At 47.1% G+C, this 21,487-nt stretch overlaps 2 protein-coding genes across 3 annotated transcripts in view; both read left to right on the top strand.

Annotated features, from left to right (window-relative positions):
• LASP1 (LIM and SH3 protein 1) overlaps positions 1-7,989 on the top strand; it is a 37,794-nt gene extending 29,805 nt beyond the window's left edge. The window contains exons 5-7 of the mRNA XM_068529472.1: positions 4,186-4,330; positions 4,707-4,810; positions 7,449-7,989. Of these exons, the coding sequence (XP_068385573.1) occupies positions 4,186-4,330; positions 4,707-4,810; positions 7,449-7,622 (423 nt within the window). The 3' untranslated portion in view covers positions 7,623-7,989. The remainder of the gene's footprint in view (positions 1-4,185; positions 4,331-4,706; positions 4,811-7,448) is intronic.
• The window catches only part of LOC137755070 (large ribosomal subunit protein eL19), a 406,958-nt gene that overhangs the window by 220,778 nt on the left and 164,693 nt on the right, over positions 1-21,487 (top strand). The window lies entirely within an intron of this gene.

Below are 21,487 nucleotides of genomic sequence, written 5' to 3' on the forward strand. Positions count from 1 at the left end.
ACAGTTTCCTCGCTTGTTGGGCAGGGGAGGGAGAGGAAGTTGAGAGGAGTGAAATTTTATCAGGTGGGGCTGGGCAGAAGGGAGCTGCAGCCTGACTTTTTGCAGTCCGTTTCCCCTCTGTGCTGCAACTCCTGACTTCAGTGCCAGGCACCCCTTCTCTCAAAGTTAGGGTGACCTTGTGATGATCATCCCTTTTGAGAGTGAAAGGCAGTGCTATTCATATTTATTCCAGAAGACATGAACTGGGACTAGGGGCAGACTTGGGCATGTGGTCACCCTGACCCGGGAAAGGGCCCATCCAGCTGTGGCTTTGTCCTTGTGTCACCAGCCTCAGCCCTGACTGAGTAATGAAAGTCATTTAACTTGTGAGCCTCATTTACTTCTGTAAAATAGGAATTAAAGTGTACCTATCCGACTTATTTTTTTAGGGTGATTATTGTCAGGGCCAAGGGAGATTATGTGCAGAGAACTCAGTGTGAAGAGCTGAGCAGAGGTCAAGGTTATTACTATTATGATTAAAAGGTGGTTCCTGCATCGGTGGTGGGGAGGCTGCCACTACTCTGTCCACCTGGATCAGCTGGCCCTAATTTTATGGATATTTACGCATGTGGGGTGGCTAAAGGAGCAAGATGGATCCCATCAGCCACTTGTGGAAACGCACACATGTCCATAGTTGCTTTCAGCGCTAGAGTTTGGCTGGGTTCCTAGAGGTAGTCGGGAGCCTAAAGACCACGTGGGAGCAGGTGGTGCCGTAACCTCTTTTTTTTTTTTTTTTTTTAAAGGTAGGTTTTTTTTTTTTTTTTTTTTAATTTTTATTTATTTATTTATTTATGGCTGTGTTGGGTCTTCGTTTCTGTGCGAGGGCTTCCTCTAGTTGCGGCAAGCGGGGGCCACTCTTCATCACGGTGCGCGGGCCTCTCACTATCGCGGCCTCTCTTGTTGCGGAGCACAGGCTCCAGATGCGCAGGCTCAGCAATTGTGGCTCACGGGCCCAGTCGCTCCGCGGCATGTGGGATCCTCCCAGACCAGGGCTCGAACCCGCGTCCCCTGCATTGGCAGGCAGACTCCCAACCACTGCGCCACCAGGGAAGCCCCGTAACCTCTTTTTAAGATGAGGAAACTCAGGCCCAGAGGGGACGGGACTCTTCCAAGCTCACGTGAGCAAGTGACGGGCTCATGACCCCAGGGATGAGGCGTGGGAGGGTCGCTGCAGCTCTCGATGAAGGACTAAGTCTGTAGGACACAAAAGGGGATGGCGCCAGGCCTGGGACCCACACATGCCTTCTTCCTCAGAGAGTCACCCCTTCACTAATACAGACAGAGCCGTACGCAGAGAAGTGGGCTGTCAGCCGGGGTAGCCGGGCCCCGGCATCAGGGACACACCTGCCCCTCAGCCCACCTCCTGGCTCCCTCAGGGCCCGGAGGCCTCTGTCGGCCTCCACATGTGCACTTTCCCTCCCCTAGTCATCGGCTCCCAGAGTTAGACCTCTTTTCATTAACAGACAGTAAATTAGGGAAGCTGACCTTTCCCACCCCCCAGGACAAAAGTCGGAAGGCCAGTTGCCTTGGGAGCCTAGAGGCCTCTCCTTGTCCCTACCCCCGACTGCTCACCGGAGGACAGGGTCACCGAGGGAGTGGGGCTAAGGGAGACTCACCTTTTGCCCTTGTCTTAGGAATCTGAGAGCAGGGCACTGGCCCTGTGTCTTTGAACTTAACCCCTGGGTGCTCTTCCTTGTGGGAGTTCAGGGATTCGATGGGTTTTCAGTCTGACCGGGGCCAGCTGCCTCCCCTTCAGGAACGGGCTCAGTTTATTTCACCATTTGGGTGTGGGTCCCTACTTGGGCATGAAGGGAAGGGGCAGGGGGAGGAGGGGGCTGGTCCTCCCTGCCTCCAGACAGGGCCCATCCTGGGCTTTGCTGCTGCCCCACCTGTTCTCCCAGCCTGGGCTGCAGTGGGTCACCGTCAGTCAACAGCTGGAAGAGCAGCAGAGCGATGTGGGTGGTCCCAGCCGACCACCCCTGCAGACCTTTAGCCCAGCTACTCCTGTGTAAGGCCTGCCTGGCTGAGTGTTAACTCTTGCCCTCCTTGCAAAGAAAGTGGGAGGGGGTGGCCCATGGGAGGTCCGGGCCTGGGACAGCTGGATCAGGCCTTGGCAGGGGCTTCTGGGGCACCGGATCGTTTGTTGCTTCTGCTCCGGGAAACAGGGCAGGCTTTGCCCCCATCCATTCCCTGTCCCCTCACCCCACCCCCTTTTTCACTGGGAGAAGCACAGGGCAGGATCCTGGTGAACAGGAAGTGAGAGCCGGCTTCTGGTCCGAGGCCTGGAGAGAATTCAGGCCTGGGTCTGCTCAGGACAGGACCAGTTTTCTGTGTCCTGCTTTCCAGGTTTCCTCTGGGGGGTGAGGGGGAGCTATTCTGTCACTCTCTGTCCCACTTCCTCCCCGAGCGCTGGCCCAGCCCAGTGATCCCGGAACACACAAACCGTGGGCCTTCCACCTCTCCTTGGTTGCTTCCTCCCCACCAGTGTCCTCTCTGAAAAGTGAATAGACCCCGCTAGGGGTCCTCAAGGTGGGGTGTGGGCTACATGCCACTGGGAGTACAGGGAGAAAACCCTAGAACTCCTGGAGGAGGTTCTTTTTCATCTCATCCTTTGTTTTATTCATATTTTTGGTGTAAGTTTTACAGGAGACATTCCATATTTGTGAAGTGATGCTTGTGTGTAATTGATAAGATAGATGAAATTTGGGAGGATTGTGTTGAAACAGATTTTACCAACAGGAATATGCAGTCTACATATCTGGGCAAGCGGGGATCAGCAAACTTCTCCTGTAAAGGGCCAGATAGTAAATATTTTAGGCTTTATGGGCCGAAGGGCCTCTGTCGAAGCTACTCAGCTCTGCAATGGAAGCAACCATAGGTAATGGGGAAATGAATGGTGAGACTGTGTTCCAGTAAAACTTTATTTCTGGACACTGAAATTTGAATGTCATAGAAATTTCACATGTTACCAATCTTACTCCTCTTAATTCTCCCCCAACTCCCCCATCCCTAGCCTCCAAACATTACAAAATGTAGAAACCGTTCTTAGCTCGCAGGCCGTGAGCAAACAGGCTGCAGGCCCGTGGACCAGAGTTTGCCAACCTCTGCTCTAGATCACTGGTTCTCAAACTTGAGCCTGCTTCAGACTCACCTGGGGGAATCTTTTAAAAGTGCATAGTACCCCCCACAAAAAAAAAAGAAAGAAAGAAGGAGAGAGAGAGAGAGAGAGAGAAAGAAAAAAAAGTGCATATTCCAAAACCGAAGCCCTGATTTTGTAGATTCTGTGGAAGGTCCTGGAACCTGCATTCTAACAAGCAGCTCAGGTGGGTTGTGGGAGCAGACAGTCTGAAGACCAGATCTTAAGAACGCAGCTCTGGGTCCCGGTGGCTTCAGTTCAGCCAGCCCTTGCTGAGGACCCTGGGGTGTGTGGCTTCTTTAGGCCTCTTTTTGCCCATTTTTGGAACCTGAGGAGAGAAGGAACTCATCTTCTAGATACCAACCCACCCTCAAGGGAGGGCCTGGCATTTCTTTGCCCTGCAGGCTAGGGTCCTCAGCAGAACTGTGCAAGGTCATGCCCACCAGAGGCAGAGTCGCCTGCTGGTTAAGAGCACAGTCTCTGGAGTCTCCGTGAGCATGGGTAACTCATGCTGCTTGTCGGTGCCTTAGTTTCCTTCTTGTCTGTTAAATGGCAACTATACTGTACCCCCTTGTAGGTGCTGTCAAGGTAAAACGAGCGTGTGATGCAGAACACCTAGCACAGTGCCTGGCACCTAGTAGGTGCTCAATAAACAGGAGTTGCTGCTTTTGCTGCTGTGGACCAGTGTGAAAGCAGGGTAGCCCTAGCCCCTGCCACAGGCACAGAAAAATGACCACCTACATTTGTCTGGTGCTTTAGTTTACGTGGCCCTTTTACATCCATTATCTCATTGCATCCTTCAGCAACCCCTGTAAAGTGGAAGTGGAGGTGTAGCAAGGTTAAGTGCTTGTTCAGGGGCACATAGCTGGTACACCCCCAACAAGAACCCAGCTCTCTTTGCCTGGAGACCTCCAGGAGTCTCTCCCGTCCCCGGATCTTGAGTGGCAGCGGAAGGGGAACTTTGGTTGGTTTGCTGTGGGTCCTTCACCCAGCACTTTCTGCCCCCGCAGATAAAATACCACGAAGAGTTCGAGAAGAGCCGCATGGGCCCCAGCGGGGGTGAGGGCCTGGAGCCGGAGCGCCGAGATCCCCAGGACACTGGCTACCGGCGGCCCCAGGAGCAGCAGCCTCACCACATCCCAACCAGCGCCCCAGGTGAGCGTGGGGCCTGTGCGGGCAGAGGACCTGAGGCCGGGCCGGCTGCAGGGCGGGGAGGAGGTGAGAGGGAAGCCTCGTGTACACACCCCCGCCCCCCCCCCCCCCCGCCCCAGGCCCCATCCCTACCGAGGGCACAGGCACCAGGGTCAGGGCCCGTTCTGGGCTCCCAGCGCCTCGGGGGGAGACGCAGCCCCTGCTGCAGAGTACGCGGCACCAGCAAATGTGCACACAGAGACGGAAGCCTTTGAGCAGCGTGGCGGTTGAGTGAGGTGATGGGCGGTGGAAATACATGGCATGCATGGGCTTCGTGGAAGAAGGGAGCGGGCTGGCTTTGGCAAGACAGTTTCTGAGCCCGTCTCCTGCCGGCTTCCAGTTTACCAGCAGCCCCAGCAGCAGCAGGCAGCCCAGTCCTACGGTGGCTACAAGGAGCCTGCAGCCCCGGTCTCCATACAGCGCAGTGCCCCAGGCGGGGGCGGGGTGAGTAGCCCTGGCTGCGGGCAGAGGACGTGTGGGAGGTGAGTGGGCCTAGGGGGGACTTCCTGGACGTAATTCTTGGACTTTCCTTAGAAAACCCACCCAGGAGGCCTGGCCTCCCCTGACCTTTGACCCCAGCTCCCTTGCCATCTGCAGATAATAGGGGTCTCAGCCTCTCGAGCAGAAAGGAAGTGTGGTGTAGGGGGCAGATTGGGACCCAGTGTTCCAGCCATAGCTGTACATTGGGCGAGTCTCGTCTACCCAGCTCCCGGCCCACGTTCCTTTACTCCAGCTACCTGGGAGCGCACAAAGCACCTTTCTGCTTGGGGCCTTCCAGACTGCGCCCTGCTCCCCAGTCTCCCTGACGACGACCTGCCAGGTCCCTCAGATCTCAGCTTGCCCCTGCCTCTGAGGCGCCCTCCCAAACCACCCTGTATCGAGTGGGTCTCCCCTGACGTGTCTGTCCTTCCGCCCCACTGGTTTCCTTCAGAGCACTCTCTCCACCTTAAAACAGTTCTCTGGGTTTGTCATCTTCTGACTGTCACCCCCACTGGACTTGACGCTCCATGTGGGCAGGGCAGTGTCTCTTCGGTTCACCTCCTCTGAGCCAGGCACAAAATGGGCACTCGTCAATTTAGTGAATAAATTAACGAGCAAAGTGGGAGGCGGGGTGGGATCAGGCTTACCAGCCGTCAGACTTGAAGTTCGGTCTGTAAGTCCTGCTACTTATCCCAGTGACGGGTGCAGCCAAGCTCAGCTCCTCTGTGCCGGGTGCCTTGGAATTCAAAGTAGCTCATGTAGGAGCAGGAGGGACAATACTCCGAGAAATAAAGTAGCTTGAGATTAGTGGCCTGCTCGGGCCTCAGGCTCTGGCCACACAAACGAGGGAATGATTGTCAGTGCTATCTGGGGTGTCAGGTGGGCCGGAGAGGTCGCGTGAAGGATGAGGTTCCAGATAGAACAGCCGGTCCTTCCAGCACTCACTAAGCCTGTTCTGGACTGAAGGGATTTGGCTCTGAATAAAAGTCCACCTTCCTGCCCTCTTGAAGCTTACATTCCAGCCGGGAGACAAACACGAAAGCCAATAGATAAGTAGGTATGCAACAAAAGGTCAGAGATAAGCTGTGAAGAAAAAGATAGCCGAATGAGGAGGGGAGAGAAGAGCAAAGTTCTCAGTAAAGTAAAGGAATGAGTGGTGGAGGAGAACAGCAATTGCAAAGGTCCTGAGGCAGGAATGTTCTAGGAAAGTTCCAGGATCAGCAGGAAGGCCAAGGTGACCAGAGAGGGGAAGAGGGTAGGGAATGAGGTCTGATCATGCACGGACTTGTAGGCCATAGGAAGGCCTTTGTGACTGGTGAGCTGTGCAGAGTAAGGGGTTTGACTTGTGTTTTTAAAAGATGGCTCTAGCAGCTGCGTTGAGAAGCAGCAATAGGAGGTTGAGGGCGGAAGCAGGGAGATGCGTTAGGCGGCTATTGCAGGATGCAGGCTTAGATGTGGTGACTTGGCCCAAGAGATTAAAGGCAGAGTTGGTGATAAGAGACCGAGGTCACTTCAGTCATTTCGTGAGGGTTGTGAACTCTTATTCCATAGCCTTCGGGGCTCATGAAGCTGGTTTCTGCTGCGGGGGGAAACAAAAGTTTGAAATTTCATGCTGAAGAGGATAGGGGGCCTCTGAAGGATTTAAAGCCACGGAATAACATCCTCAGGTTTGCATTTTGGAAAGTTCCCCCGAGATCACAATAGATGAACAGTTGGAGGAGGTAGACCGGAGGCTGGAAACAGAAGGTCTGAGCGGGGGTCCTGGTGGTGGGGCGGGGCAGTGGGGGCAGATCCCGGAGGTTTCTAATGGGCTCGTCCAGCCCCGGACCCACACTGATCCCAGAGCCTGGCCTGGGGGACCGTAAAGCCTGAGCTGACCCCCGGAGACAAGTCGATGTCAAGGGCCGTGAGGGTCAGAGGACGTTAGAGTCTTGCCTACTTCCAAGATCACAGCTAGAGTTCATGTGTTTTTACTGGACATTTCCTAGAGCTGGGGCTTAAGCACAAGACTTTGGCTGAGGTTGGAAGGTGGGACCTGACAGATAACGTCTTGTGTCACCTGGAGGTTTTTCTCACGGGAATTGGTCTTTGTCCTGAATTTGGGAACCAGATTCATCAACAGCTTCAAAAAAAGAAGAAAGACTGGTGCTTATAATAACACAGATAGGGACTTCCCCAGCAGTCCAGTGGTTAAGATTCTGAGCTTCCACTGCAGGGGACACGGGTTCGATCTCTAGTCGGGGAACTAAGATCCCGCATGCCACGCGGGGCGGCCAAAAGAAAAAAAAAAATGCAGATAATAGAACACAGGACATGTCATATTTTTAACCTCTACCCAGCATGGTGTCTATCGGACATTACTGCGTTCCTGTTCCGAGAGACAGGGCAGAACTATTGTAACCTCCATCCCTGTTTGCGCCTGGCCCTTAGCAGACGCCAGATACATTGTTAAAAAGGTGGTTGCTCTCAGAAAATGAGACACAGAGGTGAGAAAATTCATGGCAGAGCCCAGCCCTTCCGTGTCTCCCAGCTCCTGGTCCACTCTGCTCTGGGGTCCCAGAGAGTTAGGCACCCCTGACTAACCGCGCCCCGACCCCTGCAGAAGCGGTACCGCGCCGTGTACGACTACAGTGCCGCCGACGAGGACGAGGTCTCCTTCCAGGACGGGGACACCATCGTCAACGTGCAGCAGATCGACGACGGCTGGATGTACGGGACCGTGGAGCGCACCGGCGACACGGGGATGCTGCCGGCCAACTACGTGGAGGCCATCTGAGCCCGCCGGGCGCCGCCCGCCCCATCCGTCTTCAGTGCATTCCGCAGCATCGCATCCGTCCTGGGCGTGACCTGTCCACCCTTTGGTGTCTCTGTTTTTTAAAATCTGCAACAGCTTGTTTATTCTCCCCCTCTTCCAGCTTCTTTTGCCAACCGAAGCCTTGTTCTGCCACTTTCGCGGCTCCTTCCTCTGGCAGGTTTTCCCCTTGACCAACTTCTTGATTTTCTCTCTGGATGGAACAGGTGTGGACCGCTCTGGGGGAAGCCGAGGCCCGTGGGGCTGGTCTTGGGGGGGCGACCCGTCAGCTCCCAGGCCTCTGCCTTCTCTCTTTTCTGCCCCATCAGCCGCTCCTGCCCACCTCCTCACACACCCAAACATTCCAGGCTGGGGTGAGCCCCAGACCCCCAGGACTCCCAGGGCGGCCGGGAGTTGCTCCCCACACTCCCGGGAGTGGGACCCACCGCCCTTGCCCCTGGGATGGGGACGGGGGTGGAGAGGTTGCCGCCGTCGTGCAGGGACCAGTGAGATGGGCTTTGCCTCTGCTTCTCAAAGATGGGGCTGTCAGCCCTCCAAGGGGCCCCCTCACCCCCCTCTCCCCAACTCAAGGGCAACAGAGGAGGGTGAAGTTCCTGCTTTGGGATTCATTCATCCCTCCCGACACGGTTCCTTTTCACACTGTGATTTTGCTCTGCTGCCCACCCCGAGCCTGGTGTGGGCGAGCAGCTCCCCAGGAAGCTCGGCTTGGGTCCGGTTCTCACATTTCTTACTTTAGCGACAGCTGCAGGAAGGAGGGGAACGGGGTGTTCTCTCCGCAGCCCTTTTCCCTCACTCCCACCCCGGTCTCCAGGGTCCCTGGCTTGCCTCCTTGTGAAGGGTGGGGCAAGGAAGCCTCCCGTGAGATCTAGTTAGACAGGCCGCTCCTCCTGGCAAGGTGTCTCCAGGCCTTCCATGGCCTCCCCCCCTCCCCACTTCCCGCCCGACCCCAGCTGGACTATGCGAAACCACAGGACCCTCTGTACCTCCAGGACTTTGTTGCGGGGGAAGGAGCGAGTGTCTGCAGGTGTCTGCGACAGGCGAGGGTGAGTGTGAGCGTGAGAGAAGCGGGCGGGGTGCGGGCTGTGTGCAGAGCTGTCTTCCCCGATATTTTCCTCGAAACCCACAGTGAGAGGGGAGGACGCTGGGGGAGAGAAATTCCTTATGTTTTGGAGTGAAAAATCCCTCCTTCTATCCCTGAATGGAGGAAGCCCACCAACCCCCTTTCCAATGTGCCAGGCAGAAGTAAAGGGGGGGGGGGGTGTGCTTGGTGGGGGAGGGGTGGGGAGAAGGCTCTGTGGCTCCAGGCATATTCTCTCCCCCATCTCTGTGTCCTGGGCCGCAGAATAGGGGGCCAGGGGACCCTGATTCACCCGCACTGTCTCCCCCGCCCCCGCCACCCTGCCCAGGCTCGCTCCCCATTTACTTAAAGCCTCCTTGAAGCAGAGGGAGAGGGTCCCAGGGCTAGAAAACTGGAAGCACAGACCCAGGATGAGGAAGGGAAAGATGGTGCTATCTCCAAGTCCCTTCTCTTGCTCGTTGGTGGCTGTGACGACCCTTGCCTGGCTTTATTCATCTCTGGGCTTTCTTGTCACCCTTCTGGGTCTCCCCCTCCCATCTTCACCCCGAGTCCGCTGACTCAGGCGCCACGGTTGACATCTTTGCATCCTTGTGCCCTGCAGGCATATTTAGCATCAAGTCCTCACTGCTTGTGAGTTGACTTGGGAATATTTACCCCAAATCAGAGGCTTGAGCCCCTGCCTGACCAATCCCTTTCCACCCTTGGCCAGAGCCAAGGTGAAGGCAGGTGGAGTGTCTTATATTGGGCAACTTGGGGGATGAGGGAGGCAGAGAGGGAACAATTTTGGGAGCCTTGAGGCAGGCGCTGGTCCATTTTGTTTCCTCTTGATCTCAAAGCACAATGTGGATTCTGGGATCAAAGGTCAGAGACACATCCTGTTGGAGAACCTGCGGTTGGCAGGGTGGTGAGAGGGTGGGAGGAGGACCTGGGGGAGCAAGAAGTAGCCTGTTTTCACTCGGCTTAAATTTCCTTCCAAAACAAGGCAAGCCAGCCGCTGGAATCTTGCTGCCAGCCCTCTATGCCTCCCATCCTAAAAATAGGGGACCTTTTCTTACACACCCCCAGAGAGAGGAGGGACTGTCACACTGGTGCTGAGGGACCCAGGGGCTGCTGGGAGTCCGTATGCCTTTCCAGAACCATCCATCCCTAGAAGAGCACAGAACCTGAGGGCTGGGCCGAGTCCCTGGTCTTTTCTTACATTTCACAGGTTTTTTTAGCTGATCTAATCCCAGGAAAGCAAAGCTAGAATGTGAATATAACTTTAGTGGACCAATAATAAAATGCAAGAAGCCCAATGGTGAGAAAAGTGAATTCTCTCAATATTGCTTCCTGTTTTCTTCCTCATGTCCCTCCAGGGAAGATTACTTTATTGCTTAATTTCCGCCTTTTCCCCCCTCACATATGCACTTCTGGGCCTCTTCTTTTTTTAATAGCTGGAAAAAAAAAATACCACCCCACAGACCTGTATTTAAAAAGAAACAGAAATGACCATGTGAAATTTGCCTCTGTCCAAACATTTCATCCGTGTGTGTGTATGTGTGTGTGTGTGTGTGTGTGTGTGTGTGTGTGTGAAGCTGTCTGTTCATCTTTTTATATGGGGTGGTTGTCTTTCCTTGGTCTGTGTTGGTCCCCTCCCTCGTGGGCTTGTGCTTGGGATCAAATCTTTCTGGGCTGTTATGATTTTGAACATTTGACTTGGACCACAAGTGACTCTTTCTCCTGGTGACTCAAATAAAAGTATAATTTTTACCTGCGGACTTGGTTATCTCTCTGGCTCTGAGGTGCTGCTGTGTGTGTGTGTCCCGTCTGCTTGGGGAGCATTGGCCCATCACCCTCCTGGGAGCTCTGCTGCCCTTCAGGGGGAGAATGACCAGCCTGGAAGCTGTCACCCTGGGAGGAAGGGAGCAGTGGTGTGTCTGCTCTGACGGGGGCCTTGGCACCTACTTCCTCCTTGTGGAGAACTCCTCACCGGCTGGCTCCTGGCTACATCCCTCTGCCCAGCTTGGTGACACTCCCAGAAGCTTCTTTGAGCTCCCATGTTCTCGTCTTAACTGTCTTACTTCCTTTGTAACGCACCTGTCTCCCCACTAGCCAGTGCGCTGTCAGGGCAGGTAATGGGGCTCATTCATCTTTCCAACCCCGCTGCCTGCCCGGGGCTGGGCACATAGCTGCTCAGCAAATGTTTGCTGAATTAATGAATGAGCTCAGCTTGGGGGTGGGGGCAGTTTTGGCTCTGCCTGACACAAAGGAGGAACTCAGCACGCGTTTGAGGAATGAAATGACGGATGGCCTGGGGACGGTCTGCAGTGGGATGACACGGGTGAAGTCATCCACAAGGTGCTCTGGCAACCCGAAGCAGCACTCACGATGTCTGATGAATGGATCTTAAACACACATTTTTTCCCTTTGACGTTATTACCAGCTCTGTGAGAGAAGTAACTACTGTGATGTCCATCTTACAGATGGGGTTCACTGAAGCCCAGAAATGCAGAAATGTTTGGTGGGAGTCACACAGCTGGTGGCAGGGCTGGAGGTGTTAGGACCCCAGTGTGATGCTCCCAGCCTCCCGCCATGACCTTGCCACATGCCCTTTGCCCCTCTCCCGGCAGTATCTCCCATGCTCCATTCTTTGCTCCAGGTGCCCTGGGTCTGACCTCTGACCAGGCACGGCAGCCAGCTTCCCCTCTTCTGCGGGGTTGGGAAAGGGACGGTGGTAGAGAAGGAATCCAGATCCTTCAGCCCCAGCGTGGGCCCACCAGTCAGGCTTTGTGGAGAGGAGCATTGCCCACTCGGGCACAGGATTAAGGCTTTCCCTGGCTTCCGGATAGCAGCAGGCTGGAGAGGAAAGGCCTTTCCCCAGAGTAAGCCTTTGTAATCAGGGGGGCCAGGCGGCTGCCAGGCTGGAGCGGTGTAGGGAGTGGTGAGGCAGCACTGGGTAGGATAATTAAAGTCAGTACTGACACCTGCTCCCCTTCCGAAGGCGCAGGCTGCCTAATATTGCCCCGATAGCGGGGAATGAGTTGGCAAATCTTGCCTCCGTTGGTCTGCACCCTGTTGTCTGTGGAACCTCTTCTCCCCAGGAGGCTTTAATCACCTCCGGAGTGATTTCAGGGACAGTCTGCTTGGGAGGGAACCAGCGCCAAGTCTCCACTCCCTAACAGCTCTGTTCCCTGCCCGCTGGAACCCATGCGGGGAATTTCTGGACCCCCTTCTAGAAATGGCCTAAGTTCCTGAGGCTTAGCATGACGAAGGGGTTGCTCATGCCCTCATCCTGGGTCCTTCAAAAGAACTAGCTGGGGTGGAGCCAAGGACACTAGGCCTCAGAGGTGACACAGGGAGTTTTCGTTTTTTTTTTAATTTAGTAGGAAATAAGGCAAAAGGCATAAAAATTACGTTAGACATATAACTGACTACCCCCCACCCAGCTTAAACTATAAAACACCAATTCTCCTTTCCCCTCAGAAGAAGCCACTTGAAGAATAGGAAAAAGAGTATATATAACTGAGTCACTTTGCTGTACAGCAGAAATTAACACAACATAGTGAATCAACTATACTTCAATTAAAAAAAAAAAAAGTCACTTGAGTTGCATTTCTAGACACCTACTGCAGAAGGATGGGCCTAACAGAGTTCTTTAGTGCCCTCTCTGGGTGTAACACTGCAATGAGTTCTGAAGAGGATATAAGAGGGACAAGGATGTGGGAAATGACCACGAAGAGATAAGGAATCAATAGAGAGACCTCTGGGGCTCATACTGTAATTGGAGGGATCTGAACAACATGCATCGCAAACTGAGCAGTGCAGGTGGGGCTGAGGGGGCATTTCCGACTAACAGGGTGGGCCAGTCTGGAGCAAGAGAAGAACGTGGACTCCGGAGTGGACAAGCCTAGTTTTGAATCTTGGTCTCTGCCCTTTCCAGTGAAACATTAGGGAAGTTCCTGACCATCTCTGAGCCTCATCTATAAAAGACTTGTAGGGAGGTTGAAATTACGCCACGTGTGCAGTATCTGACACAGCACAGGAATCCCATAAGTGTTAGCTCCGTCCCCAGACATGTCATCTGAGACTCACGTGAGAACTTCATCCATGTCCCTCCATAACGTGACTTTACAATGTGCCAGTGGCCCACCCAGCTCCCAACCATTATTTTCTGAGCTTATTTGTCAAGGATGATGGGAGGGAAAAAGGAGAAGAAAGGCACTCAGGAGGATTCAGTCCTTGGGCACCTGGATACAGATCAGATCTCCTCCTACTTCCATAACATTCAGACTCCATTTAGATACAAAGGGGTAGGATTGGGTTCCTGGGGAGAAATTGAGCCTCTTCACTGCTGCCTGGTCGAAATCGAGCAGTTCCTTGGTTACCGGCTCCCAGGCTTTGTGATTGGTTGGCTGTGGGGTGAGGGGGGAGAGTAAGCTGCTGATGGAGATGCAGCATTCCTTAGTCTCAGGCCCTGGGAGGGGGAGGGGAAAGGAGGGCTGAGCAGTGGAGGGAAGAGGGAGCCATTTCTCTCCACTGACCGCAACCTCCGTGCTCACAGCTCACATTTCCCCGGGACCCAGAGGCCTCCTCGGCCAAGGACTCCACAATGCTGGATATTTTCATCCTGATGTTCTTTGCCATCATAGGTCTGGTCATTCTGTCCTACATTATCTATCTGCTCTAGGGGCCCGCAGCGGCGGCGTGGAGCCTACAGCTCAGGGGGGAAGGATGAAGCTGACTGGCCGAGCATCCTGCTTGCTGACGCACCGGTGGATTTTTGCTTCTGGTCATTATTTCGGGTATTGATTCAAAAACCAAATTACAAGGATCTTGTTTTCCTATTTTTTTCTCAGGTGCACTGATGTAGCATTTCCCAGACCACTCTGAAAAGAATAAGAAATGCCAACTTCTTTCTTTGAGACCTAATTTAAAGTAACAATTTTAAAAATGAAAAGTAAAGCCCACAATGCGAAGGATTTTTAAGTAGAATGTGTTGGGAGTGGTGTGCATGGTGGGAGGGACTATATTTCCTAGTTTTTTCTTCAAGTTAGGTGCTCAAACTCCAATTTGTCCATTTTCTCCTGGTAATTAAAGGTAAAAAAACATCTTTATATGTCAGCAGGGTGGCTTACAATTATGCTTGCATAATTGCATTAATTAATTAACTAGTGACTCATTCTAACTGGAGGATGATATAGCAAATCAAATTTACTTGGGAGTGGGGTCTTGCGGGAGATGTCAGTTCTTTCCCAGCTGTGGGGTTTGGCGGAGTGGCGAGAAGAACTCTTAATTCTTGTCTTAGCCCATGACCAGTATCGGAAGCTGATACCTTTGCTGCTATTCCTATCTGAGCCTTGCTGTTTCTGGGTTTCCCACAGCTCCTGGACTCCAGTCCAACAAGAAGCCTCTCATCAACAGCAGTCCTGCTGCCCAGCAGACCTCTTCCAGAGCCTTCCGGATATGGTTAACCCCTGTCAAGCAAGGGGCTTTTTGAGCTCAGAGGCAGAGGCACTCACTCGGCTGGGACATCAGGAATTCATGGGCATGGCTGGCAGCTGCTGCGTGCGTTTGAGCTGTAGACAGAGGTGTTGAGAACACAGAGAGCTGAAATGTAGACTCATTAAAGTCACTATGGAGGACTGCTCAAAAATTTATTTGATAGCCTTTCCTTAGGTCTAAATGCAACTGCATATTATGCTAAAGTATGTTCTTTCCTTTCTCACACGAGGGGGTTCCCTTGTAGGTCCAAGAGCATGTTGTCTATCTTCATCTATGAAGTAGTCACTTTATCACTGTCTTTAGAGATTGCACAATCTGGGGTTGTGTGATTTCCCACGTCTCACTCTCTAGAAGGAAGTTGTCATTTGAGTTTTTAAGATTTATCATATCTTCCCCACTCCATACCCGTTGTGCTCCAGCTTCTCATTTAAAGAAAGAAACAGCTATATAGTCCTCATTCTTTCTGAATAGCTGAATTATAAATTATTGAAACAAGATGGTTACACTTATCTTACTTGTTATTTGGGAAAAATCTCTTACCCTCAAATAAATGTTTTTGTTTGTTTGTTTGTTTTTATAAATTTATTTATTTATTTTTGGCTGTGTTGGGCCTTCGTTTCTGTGCGAGGGCTTTCTCTAGTTGTGGCAAGCGGGGGCCACTCCTCATCGCGGTGCGCGGGTTTCTCACTACCGCGGCCTCTCTTGTTGCGGAGCACAGGCTCCAGACGCGCAGGCTCAGTAGTTGTGGCTCGCGGGCCCAGTTGCTCCGCGGCATGTGGGATCTTCCCAGACCAGGGCTCGAACCCGTGTCCCCTGCATTGGCAGGCAGATTCTCAACCACTGAGCCACCAGGGAAGCCCCAAGTAAATGTTTTTTATATGGTCAAATGTTCCTTTTCTTAAAAGCAAAACAAAACAGAAAACTTTCAACATATTTCTCTGTCCAAGTAGGGTTGAAGAAACCATATATTTGAGGGTCCAGAGTAGACTTGGGCCCCAAATCTGTGGTATCTATTCCTTTGAAAAGTCTGTCTTGATTGTTCTACATTTGATTTTTATTTCTAGCTTAAAAATAAACAAGGAGAAAGATTAACTTAATAGTTTTTATTTATAACATTGTGTTCAACTTCCAGGTTTTAAAAAGAAAGAAAATTGAGGCAATATATGTCAAAATTAAGATGGAAAACTTGCATTTTAAAATACTGGCCAAGAAAAAACACTGTTCTAGGAGCTTGTCTAGGCAACAAATTATGTGGCCTTCAATAAGTGATTTAACATTCAGGGCTTCAGTTTATTCTGACAAATGTAATGGCTGGACCAGAAAATTGTTAATGTCTCTTTCCATTTCAAAATTCTATAATTCTAGGATGAAAAACTACATCTTTGAAAACAGAATTCCCAGGAACAAACTCTTTAACAGTTTACCAGTAGTCCGCTTTTCTGCCCTCCCCAAATGACACTGTATAATGAAAACTCAACTTCAAACTCTTTTAGGGTACCAAGCGCCACATTGTGAGGAGAAAATGAAAATATTTATTTACCCCAAACATATATCAGTGATCATTTGTCTAAGCTGCTTAGGGAATATTAACAAGTACAATACTACATGGTGGTATATAACAAAAAGGGGTAATCTGACAGATACACTAATGCAAGAAGCTTGGCATTAATACATTCAGGGATGATCTTCTGTTTTCTGTGGAGTCCGTGACATAACATTTCCCACTAAAACATTCCTCTTAACTGTTTGGTATAACTTGTGTTTCAAACTAAAATTTTGTACTTCAAGTCAAGAGAGCAGCTCTATGTCCTTACCTAGGTAATTAGGGCAAGTGTCAGTATTTTGGAGGGATCCAAGTTACACAGTTAATTATGGCGGTGTAGATCTTTGTGGTATAGTCTCTAACCGAGCTCTCTCTGAAGTCTTTTATGAGGTCAAGGCTCTTCAGTCTGTATCTATACAAAGTTGAAACAACTAATCAATCCAGTGAAAACAATCAGCCAATTTCAGTTATACACCAGTGATATATACCACTGGTATTGGGCACAATATAAAGACAGAAAGATACCCTTATTTTCAATTACTTGTGAAATATTATGGTTTTAAAAAATAAACAGTTACATTTTGGAAGAAACTTTATGACTTTGTGCCTATATCCATGCTATAATATGCCAGTTTATTTTTTAATTTTTAAAATATTTATTTATTTGGCTGCATTGGGTCTTAGTTGCGGCATGCAGGATCTTTTTTTTTTTTTTTTTAGTTGTGGCATGCGGAATCTTTTAGTTGTGGCATATGGGATCTTTTTAGTTGCGGCATGTAGGATCTTTAGTTGTGGTACGTGGGATCTAGCTCCCCGACCAGGGAACCCAGACCCCCTGCATTGGGAGCATGGGGTCTTAGCCACTGGACCACCAGGGAAGTCCCAATATGACAGTTTATAACAGAGTTTTACTGTGTTCATTTCGATAAAATTTTCTAAATTTCACATTTAAACTATTTGTGTATTGCCATCCTAAAATATAATAAAACACTGAAAAAATTACTTTTGTATCAATATTATAAAGTTTTGTGTAAATTTTATAAATCTGTGTCATAGGGCAATCATGTCCTATAAAAATGAGGATTGTACTTGGCCCCCATCAATGTAGTAAAAACATCTCTAAATAATTGCAGATTACTTAGAAAAAAATTAATGTGGCATAATGCTAAGAATCATTATATTAATACCTGCTTTCTTGATTTAAAAAATAAGGGGTTTGGGTGGAAAAATGATGTATTTTATGTTAGGAGAAAGAGAATGTATGTTGGGAAACAGTTAAATAATGGGAAGATAAATGTTACTAAGTTGGAGCCACCTAAAACTCATTGTTTGGGTACTTTATAGGGAATCAAATCCAAACTTGGAGTTTGAAACTTGGCATGACATGATTTATTAAATTTCGGAAAATTTCTTTTCTTTTAAAAGGCTTAAAATTAGCATTGTTCAAACTTCAAAATCCCTTAACAGTATCATTTTCACTTTAAATTATTAAAAAATAATGGGAATGTCCCTTAATAAAGGACTTAAACATAGTTGAAGTGGGAAAATTGTCTTTGTAAATTACATGCTTTGGCTTTATCACAGACCAAATGCTTACTAAGCCTAGAATGGCCTCTTCTAAGTTAGCTTTGCTTCCATCTATTTTAAGTAAAAATAAAAGCAAAGTCATATATAAAGGGGGAAACAGAAAAAATCACTGACACAACTTCCATTATAAACTCAAATAAAAATCTGCTAAGGCAGACATTTTTCAGAAATATTTAAGAACTCTGTTCATAGAAATACACTGTAAGATCTTGTAGTCATGGGAAATTGCAGGTAATCCACAATACTTAATCACATATTTTGTTTTTTGAAACTGGTGTTAAACTATGACAATTGTAGTATATTAGCAGCAATCGGAATATTAATTGCTTGGGAGTTTTGTCTCTGAATTAAATAACAGAATAGTATAGGATACTGTTCTGCTTATAGATTTATTGTTCAATTTAAGAGCTGTTGCTAGTAAATGAAATTATTTATTTATACACTAAAATATTAAGCATAAAAATATACATAAATATATAGCTAATTGAAACATTATTTTGTATTAAGACATTTAGTTTTTTGATCATGGTAGGGCTATAATTAACAGCTTAAATAAAAATTTCTTCCACAAGAAATAATTTAAAGGAATTACATAGCAAATATTTTATAATAACTATAAATGGAGTATAACCTTTAAAAATTGTGAATCACTATATTGTACACCTGTAATTTATATAGTATTATACATCAACTATACCTCAATTTTAAACATTTAATTTTTAAAAATACAAAAAAATTTAAAGGAATTACATGCTCAATGATTGGCATCATGACAAACTCTGAACAAGTTAGAAATGTTTTCAATTTTAATTTTATTTTATTAATATGAATAAATAACAAATCAAATAAAATTAGCAAATATTTTAAATATTTAGGTATCAAAGACAGTTCACCAGAAATACAATTCTTAAAAAATAACAATGAGTACTTTTCAGTTTTGTGCACCTTTAAGAAAGCAGTGATCTTAGAATATGTACAATTATTAATTTTTTAAAATTTAAAAGCCTTTCAAGAGCTAAACTAAGTTTTTGTTTTTAAGTCTAGTTACTTGAGGAATTTTCTGGAGTTGTATTTGCTTTCTTGATGAAAAAAAAAAAAAAAGTGTTCTTAGTCCTTTGGCACTTTTTTTTTTTAACCTAGAGAAGACTGTCCAATACAGCTGTCTTTCAGGTCATCTTTCCTACCTTAGTGACGTCTCAATAAGCCAAGGAGCATATTTCCATCGCCTGATTTCTTACAGGTTTCAGAGCTACCTGCTAGTGGAATTGGTAAAGAAGTCTCATTGCTAGTAAGGTGTCCAATAACCAAAGAGGTTTTTGTGGTAGCGTTGTGTTTTTACCCTTCACAATATTTATTGACATGAAAATGTGTAATCATATAATTGAGTCCTGTTCACTTAAAGGGGTTAACTCTTGAGGAATCATCACACAAAGAGGCTCATGTTTGCTTTTTACTGATATAAGGTGGTTCTTCCAGTTGCACTTTTTTGCTGGATTCCTCATGCTTGCTCTAATCTCCAAAGGTGAATAATTATCCTGGCAATAAAATCTTTGTTATTAACAGAAGAACTGGAAGCACCAACTAAGCCATGAAGGGATGGATAAAGGTGAAATAAGGTGCCTATTGTTCATGCTATGGGGAGCGGCCTGATAAACAACTGCTTGAGCTTCCTGAATGCTTGAATGGCTTCCCAAGTACAGTAACGTACTGCCTGCATCATGAAGATGATATAGTTGAAGGGTCAGCAGGGCATGAGAAGGAATTATCCAAAAAAGTATTTACGATACACGTTCTATAGTTTCATAAGGTACGGAGTATTTATCACAATATATAAACTTCAGTTTCTAAGGAGTGTCATTAGATTGTTATTAGTGCTATTGTGGTGTGGTGTGGTGTGTGTGTTTAGAAACAATAGTAAAAATAAATATAATGATGTGTTGTTGAGCTTGCTTCTAGTGGAAGTAAAAATCATCCTACAAATCAAGGTCAAAAGAGACTGAGGAAATCACTATCGAAAGGGGAAAAAAGCTAGAAGCCCAGGTTAATCTCCTACTTTAGAAAGACGTACAGGTGAGATAAGTTATCTGACCTGTTGGTAGTTTACATTGTTATTTTATGACTGTTCTAGAATGAATCAGAAGTGGACAGTCTCCCAGGGTTTTTAGCCTATTTATTTTGCAAATGCTCCCTTTTTTTGTGGCAATATGACTGCCTCTACCATCACTTAAACATCAATACTAATGATAATATATACTTTTGCAAGTTAGTTTCCCACCTTAAAAATTGATTCACACTTTGTTCCTGATGACAAATGTATTTGGCAAAAAACTGCCAAGTTGAGGAAGCTTCAAATTTGGTCTCAAAGGTTATTTTATCTATTAATAATTGAATGAAGAATTTGTCAGTTTATTTTTTAGTGGTAGCAAGATGATATCATTTATCTACTGTACCCAAAGAATGAAACAGATTTTCTTATGTTCCAAATTTCTGGGGAGGGTGAGATAATAATCTCACAATTATTAAGAATAATGAAATAAGGTGAGTTTTAAAAAAATTTACAGCAGCAGTCATGTCAATTGAAGCGGGTAATGTGATTCACAATCCAGATAAGCAATGTTTTAAATTAAACCATGCTTATTTTGTAAACCTGCTGAAAATAACTGGTGTGGAGACTTGGATAGTTCAAGGTTCAAGGAGATTTCACAATGCCAAATTTCTTTCTCTAAGGGAATGAAACTTAACATTTATTTAGTAAAATATTTAAAATATTCACTATTTATATGAAAAATTTTACTTTTTTCCTTTATTTTTCTATTTTCCCCCATATAATATAATATTCTCAATTTGGAGTCACCAGTGTTTTGACAAAGAAATGGATTAGGCTTTCCAAAGCACATATGGAAAAAAAGGTGAGAGAGGGAAAAGAAAAAGCTAATTAAAGTGTTATTTTTGTATTCTGGTATCTGCCAACTTTTAATCTTTATAATTTAGTCGTGGGTGAATCCTTAAATTGAAAGGAAGAAAATGAAACCAGGATAAAAGCAAGAATTTTGTACATAAATATGTAAATACTAAACTCTGGAGAAAAAATTCCTGCCACTGATGGAATTACAGTTGGACAATCCATCAAAGAAAGGCAGTTAATTTCTGACCCTCCAAAAACAGAGGTAAGTCCTTTTGCTACGAAAACATAGTAAAACTTTGTTATCACAATTCATATCTTCTCCACAATTTTCACTCTTTCTCAATCCTATTAAGGTGTGTCATTAGATTGTTATTAGTGGGAGTACAGATCATCTTTTTGCCAAACTTGAGAATTTCCCACAATTTGTACCCCAAACTTGAGCCCCTCTTGCCAAACTTGAGAATTTCCCACAATTTGTACCCCACTTGCCAAACTTGAGCCCCTCTTGCCAAACTTGAGAATTTCCCACAATTTGTACCCCACTCCTGTGGGTAATTTCCATATCTTCTAGTTTTTCTTCCCTTCCTCAACTCCAGAGGTGAGTTAAGTCAAGGGCTTAGGAAAAGAAAAAGTCAGCCTCTGAGAAGTCCAGTGGGAAGGGGTGTGTCTTCAGCAGAAGTAAAGTGATCAAACCCAAGGAGAAGAAAATAGGAGATCCAGGAGGGCTCCAGCATTATTTCAGCTTGTTAGGCACTATTTTTTCTATTTTAATAGTAAGAGTGGCAGTGGCAGAAGCTAGTCAAACTGAAATAGTCCTGGAGCTTCTTGGAATCCATTTACTTGAGTGAAGATAAACCCCATTCTCTCATGGGCTGCTCGAACCATCCATGCTTTCAGTTTCCTTCAAGTCCTATTTTTTAAGATAGGGAGAAAAGCTTTAGGAGCAGAATAGCTACTTTCTTTCATTTTATATTTCTCCTTACTTGCAACATTTTACTCTAATCCCCAGGAAAGAATAAAAGATGACTTGATTGTATTAAGACAATATATGCCTTCCTCTATTTATAGACTTTTTAGATGATTTGTCTTAGAGAAGGAAATATATGTGTGTGCATGTATGTGTATATACATACATACATACATATATATACATATATATACATACATACATATATACATATATATATATATATACGTATGGATATATACGTACACACACACACACTTCCTTTGGT

Source organism: Eschrichtius robustus, chromosome 20, assembly GCF_028021215.1.
Source record: "Eschrichtius robustus isolate mEscRob2 chromosome 20, mEscRob2.pri, whole genome shotgun sequence".
Classification (NCBI taxonomy): Eukaryota; Metazoa; Chordata; class Mammalia; order Artiodactyla; family Eschrichtiidae; genus Eschrichtius; species Eschrichtius robustus.